This window comes from Panicum virgatum, chromosome 2K (assembly GCF_016808335.1).
Source record: "Panicum virgatum strain AP13 chromosome 2K, P.virgatum_v5, whole genome shotgun sequence".
Lineage (NCBI taxonomy): Eukaryota > Viridiplantae > Streptophyta > Magnoliopsida > Poales > Poaceae > Panicum > Panicum virgatum.
The window spans coordinates 3,717,558-3,723,997 of NC_053137.1; the positions used below are offsets into that span (position 1 = coordinate 3,717,558).

The 6,440-nt window shown below is 45.4% G+C and overlaps 1 protein-coding gene across 1 annotated transcript; it reads left to right on the forward strand.

Moving 5' to 3' along the window:
* The first annotated feature begins 3,158 nt into the window (after positions 1-3,158).
* LOC120661551 (vegetative cell wall protein gp1-like) lies at positions 3,159-4,023 on the forward strand. Its single transcript, XM_039940450.1, has one exon. The coding sequence runs from the start codon at positions 3,251-3,253 to the stop codon at positions 3,749-3,751; it is 501 nt and encodes a 166-aa protein (XP_039796384.1). The 5' UTR covers positions 3,159-3,250; the 3' UTR covers positions 3,752-4,023.
* The last annotated feature ends 2,417 nt before the right edge of the window (positions 4,024-6,440 follow it).

Below are 6,440 nucleotides of genomic sequence, written 5' to 3' on the forward strand. Positions count from 1 at the left end.
ATTCATAGACTGAATTTTCCCACTGAAAAGCAAAAGTAAAAAAAAAAGTAAAAATCATTCTCATCCAACATGGTCAGAGGGCATATGTTATACTTCTCTCAAGAAAAGCCACATTGCTCCCTCTTAATGAAAAACATACTCAAAACAGAGCCCGTAAACAAAATTAAGGAGATCAATGGGGGCACCATACATCTAGCATGTGTTTTACGCTTCTTTTTCTTTCTTTTTTTGTCTTTTTGGGTTCGCTCTTCTTGCGTAGCCCTAGTGCAGCCTGTAAACTTTTCTCTATTCAAGGAAATGGGTGCAATCCTGTGCGGCTGTGCTGATTTGTTAAAGAATACCAAAATAATATGCTCCTATGATTACAATTAAAAATGGACACTAAATCTCATGAACTTCATAAATAATTGAGTCAAATAATTTTTGAAGCTTGAAATTATTTGTGTCATATAGTTTAGGTATTGCAGCTTGTAGCACAATATGTGTTGGAATCTCCTTCCACATGTGACGACTATGTGAGAAGGTGACCTCTATGCATAATGATGGTGGTGGTGTAGAGGTGGGCGTCGGCATCATCCATGGCCTCGTCGGTGTCCATGAGCCGGTGTAGCGCAACTGGAGCATTAGCAGCGCCCGCCCGTGTCGTTCGGCCTCGTCGGTCTCGAACGGCAGAGTTATCGTGATAGTAGTAGATTGAAGATGCTTGGAGAAGACTTAAAGCTGGACTGGATCGATGTCGCGGCAGCTCGGTCGAGGTGGTAGAAGTTGTTGATGAAGAGGAAGGGACTGTCGCCAACCCATGAGCATATGTGGCGTGGTTGGAGCACCAACGCCACTCGCTTGCCTGCGTCATCTGCGTCGCTGGTGTCGTACGTCGCGTAGTTGTCACGTGTCGATGCCACGGCAGCACTGTCGTGGTAGGTGGTTCTCGAGATAGACGGTTCCACTGATCAGGATTGAACCGTGAGGGTACAAATTAACTGGGCACCTGACGGTGCTCCACTTCAATGTGGTCCTTGCTCGCCATGAGTTCAGGACGCTTATATGCAAGGCACGTCCCTTGCTTGCTTATCCATCAGCCGGTGGCGTCCCATCTGCAGGTGCGCCAGGTGAACTTGCTGCTCGCGCGTTGGTGGGTGCGCTACTCGATCGCAGCGGCGCCGTCGACACCTCCGTGGCCTCTGGCAGCCTCGCAGCGGGGCCATTGGTGGTGGCGGTCGCTCGTAGTCGATCATGGGTGCTCGGGGCGGATGATGATGACCTCATTGCAGATATACACAAGCGCTCCGGGGGCAGTGACGACGGTGGTGGCGAGCTCGTCGAGGATGAACGTGGAGGGTGCCGACGGCTTGATGTCAAATCAATATATAAGCGCTCCCGCGATGAGATGACGATGGGCGTGGCGTGGATGACGAGCAGGATGGGTGCTCCAGCTCTGCGGGTGGCCGAGGCGAGGTGGTCGTCGGCGACGAGGGTTGCCGCCAGCTTGGGCATGGCTCCTTGATAGACGTGGCACGAACGGTGGCGTCGTGGCAGCTGACCCTCGAGAGACGAAGTAACTCCACGAGAAAAGTCCCGTTCGCGGAAGACATCAAAGACGCCCCTGTAGTTTATTAGCTTCGTAGTCCATCTACTACCTCTCTCTCTACGTGCATGCAATCTTTGAAAAAAAGAGAGAGAGAAATAGAGGATCAACCTGCACCAATCTTTAGATCAAGAGAGTGATGATGGACGAGCGCAGCTACCTCCCTGGCTTCTCCGCTCGTCAAGGCGAGCAGGAGGTGCACGGCGTCGTCTGCATCTCCGATGGATCGAGATGGGTTGGGGCGCGCCTCGCCCCTGGCTCCTCAGCAGCCGCCCGCTGCTCCCTCTGCCGGAAGAAAAGCCCTTGGCGTGGAGATGTGTTGGCTTTTTATAGGCACAAATAGGGCAGGCGTCGAGGCCTTGCCATGCACCCGGAGCCGCCGATTCGATCTGTTAGTTTACACGCGAGCCGCGCGGAAGTTGTTGGAGCTTGGAGGGATATCCGCGAGGAGCAGATAAGCACACACGTGGTCACATCCCTGGATGCACGGCAGCGCGTATACGTGGGGCTCGTACCCTCTTGTATATACGGCAACTGGCCGCTGACCGGTGGGCCAAGACTACAAGCCACGAGCGAGTACGAGAACATGCGTGCACATTTTGTACACGAACAGGACGCCATGCATAAGGGCTGTCATATAGACTAAGGCTGTGTTTAGATCCTGCGAAATCCTGCAAAATTGGCACTGTAGCAAATTGTAGCACTTTTTTGTTTTTTTGTGTTAAATATTATTCTATCATAGGGTAACTAGGCTCAAAAGATTCGTCTCGAAATGTACATCTAAACTGTGAAATTAGTTATTTTGTTTATCTACATTTCATACTCTATACATGTGTCTTTTGGTACATTTAATGATTCGATGTGATGGGAATTTTGGAAATTTTGGAGGAAGTTGGGGGAACTAAACACAGCCTAAAGATCAAAGCAGGCTGATAATCTTGGGAATTAGCACACGCAAGTATGCATGCACTCTTGCCCAATTAGCTTGTCATGTCATGCATGCATGTACGTAAAGCCTTGCATTTGCTAGCCTCTTTTCATTTCCTTGCTTCTTTTCTCTTTTTGCTTAGAGATATAGCACACATGATCCATATCAGATATATAGCTCATATGGTACAAAATCTCGTCAAACAGGTCGAATGGGGTTTTGTAAACCAATTGTAAGTACAGCATGCGTTTCTCCTTTTAACTAGTCAAGCACATAAAGTTGTGGTGAGCAGGGGGAGAGGACAATTGTCTAGCCTCAACCTGAACCTGATGCCTTTTTTCCACAACAACTAACCTGAATCTTGTTGACTGTTGTTCCACCTATAATGGTTAAGAAGAGGACTCTGGCCGTATAAAGTTCGGCTGCTGACGCAATCACAGTTCAGCAACTAACCTACCGGATGCGCAGAGGGTGAGCTAACCAGGGAAGAACTAGAAGGATGTAACCTGCCGGTACACCAGCTGGATCGCCACACCTCCCCCTCACCAAATTCTCGTCTTGGAAGGTGACCAAAAGCGCATGGCTGATGACCAATTCGTACAAGATCCGGCCTATAAATTGACATGCATCACCATGTCTCTGCATCACCAGTGAGCAAAAAGCTTCAGTTTGTAACTAGCTCTTGATCTTGCAGAGGAGCTAGTAAACCTGCTGCAGTGAGCACATCAAGATCAGCCATGGCTTCCGGCTCAGCCCTCTTCGCCGCGGCGCTCGTCATGGCGCTCGTGCTCGCGGGCAGCACCAGCAGCCACGCCGCACGCCGCCTCGCGGACACGGCACCGGCAGCTGCGCCCGCGGCCGTCCCGGGCATTCCTGCCGCGCCGAAGCCGCCAGTGCCAACGGTGCCCGCGGTCGCTCTGCCACCGATGCCCGCCGTGCCGACGGTGCCAGCGGCCACCGTGCCGCCGGTTCCCAAGGTTCCTGCCGTCCCCGCGGCGACCCTGCCACCCATGCCGGCGGTGCCGGCGATCCCCGCGGTGCCCACCACCGTGCCGAGCGCGGCGTTGCCACCCATGCCGGCCGTTCCCGCCGTGCCGAAGGTGACGCTGCCTCCGATGCCCGCCGTGCCTAAGGTCACCCTGCCACCGATGCCCGCCGTCCCCAAGGTGACGCTGCCGCCGATGCCCTCCGTCCCCAGCGTGCCGATGCCATTCTTGGCGCCTCCTCCTTCGGCATAATTCAGAGATTCAGAGCATTTGCGCCCAGTGTGCATCTGTGAAGAAGTGTGTCGTCTGTCATTGATGTGGTGTCGAGTATTCAATTTCCTTTTCCGTTTGGTGTGGTGTTTTTCTGTATTATATCCATTTGTACTATTAGCTAGTTGGAGAGTTCCCCGGGTTTTGTCATTCATTACATTGTTATATGCTCGGCTATGTATGTATATGGGTTCGATTTGGTCATTTTTGTTTTATTGTGTTTAATAGTATGGTTGAAGCTTTGCTTTGTGTCCTTTTGCCATGTTGCTTTGATTACCTGTTTGGATTTGTCACCTGTGTCTGTGTGGTTTCTTGTAAGGGCTACTTGGTCTGTTTCGCGTAGCGGTATATATACATTATTCACCGGTATGGGTGCAGACAACGGAGTGTTTTTCTTTTTTCTTAAAGAAATTTGTGTTCACTAGTCTATCAACCTGTGCTTCGGCACTGGCTAATTTGAATTAATATAAAAATAAAACTTATAGTTAATAATTATAATTATCTATCTCACGCCGTATTTCATCTATTAAATTCTAACACATACCTTAAAATACATATTTATCATTACTCAGTTACAATAGATTTTATTTTGCATCACACCTCTACGTGTGTTTGATATATATTTAATTGAACCATTTGTTTATAAATTGATATTCTTATCTCTTTCTTCATACATGAATAGACAAATATCGTGGGTCATATTTTTATAAAAATAATAATATAAATAATATATTAATAAGGATAGAAATAATAATTTTGAATTTTATATTGGTTCACTTTAATATTTTGTTATACTTATATAATTTAGATTCGGATTTAGGGGTTAATTTAACTTTTAACGATGACATAATTGGATAGTTTATATACACATTTAGGGGATTATTTGCATTATTTTTATAATGGTAGAGGTTGAAATTTAAATACATAAGAATTAAGTCATTCTATAAATTTTAGGACAAATTAATAAGAATGTAAAATGACCATGTTTGACCCTATTTTCTATGTTTTGCACTAATTGATTCTTATATGCACATGCACTTTCCAAATAGTGTAGGATGACTTGTTTTTTTGGACAAAATTGGAATCCTAGAATGACTTGTTTTTTTGGGACGGAGGGAGTAGGTGTGTAATTTGCAGGAACATTAGGGGTTTACTTTAGATTTTTTATAATAGTAGAGGTTGAAATTTAAATACATATTTAGGGGGTTATTTTGGTTAATTTTTATAATGGTAGAGGTGGGTAATTTATTAGGAAAGATAACAGATTCAATGACTATTATGATTAGAGTTGTGAAATTGATGGCCGGATATTTCTGATTTTTATGAGAATTTTAAGAATTTTTTCAAAGTGTCCACCTAGAATTCTAGGTGGCTTCATATGGAGGCTTCAAAGCAGCCTGCAATTAGTAAAAGTAAGACTATATAATATGGATTAACAATCGACTGAATTCTCCATGCAAATGTAAATAAAAAGACTGCTCTCATTAGGCCTACTTAGTTTTAGTCCACTCAAAACGACAATATACTTAGTTTTAGAAGACGTGTGGCATATCTTCTCAAAAAAACTATACTGGAAGAAAAATGGGGTGCGGTTAGCCGGTTACCAGTCGCAGCTGAGCTTCGGCCACCATATTCCAGGATGTTGGCTGCCACCGTTTGTTTCGGTCGAGGCCGGATCATCCTTAATCTTAAAAAAAAATATTCCAGGATGTGATTTGCGGGACTCGAGGTCCGAGAAAATAAAAGCATAGTACACACAAACACAAAGAGTCATATTTTTGAAACTAAACATCCAAATCAAAATTATGTTCCACAATATGCACAGTCCAATATATTTAGATTGTTTTCTAACCGGAACAACAGTGCAACCAGAATTTAATTCACACCCTCGGTATTTAAATTTGTGGGTTTTCTTTGTCACATTTTCTGATTGCTTGCAAACTCATGTCAGCAGCCTTTTTCCTTCTGCGACACTAGATTATGTTCTGGTAACCGGCCGGCGTACGCAGTCTTTGTAGGTAGTGTCCGAGGTAACAAAAGAAGAAGCATGCAACCGGCCGGCGTCCACCCCCATTCTCCGGCCCTGTTTAGTTCTCAAAAAATTTTCTACAGTACCTGTCACATCGAATTTTTGGACACATACATAGAACACTAAATGTAGTTAAAAAATAACCAATGGCACTGTCTAATTAATTAGCAGAGACGAATCTTTTAAATCTAATTAGTCCATAATTGGACATTAATTGTCAAATAACAACAAAAATACTACATTGTCAAAACTCAAAAAAATTCGTGAACTAAACAAAAATGCAGGCAGGACCGCAGGGGATAGAGGACAAGTGCCTAACCTCAACCTGATGCCTTTTTTTTACTGAATAACTTCTTGTCGACTGTTGTTCTACCTAACGGTTAACAATAGGACCCATGTGACCGTATAAAATTCTTCTGCTGATGTGATCGATCAGAGTTCAGAAACCAACCAGCCATATGTGCAGATCAGCAGATGGACAGCTTCAGCGTCCTGCGTGTTGAGCTAACCTGAGAAAAATGTGTAACCGGCCGGTATCCACTCGATCGCCGCATCTCCAATTTCACCAACACCAACCAACCGTCGTGACATGGCTCATCGGTGACCTATAAATTGGCCTATAAATTGGCATGGATTAACCCA

Coding starts and splice junctions, on each gene's coding strand:
- LOC120661551 (XM_039940450.1), top strand. CDS start 3,251: ATGGCTTCCGGCTCAGCCCTCTTCGCCGCGGCGCTCGTCATGGCGCTC.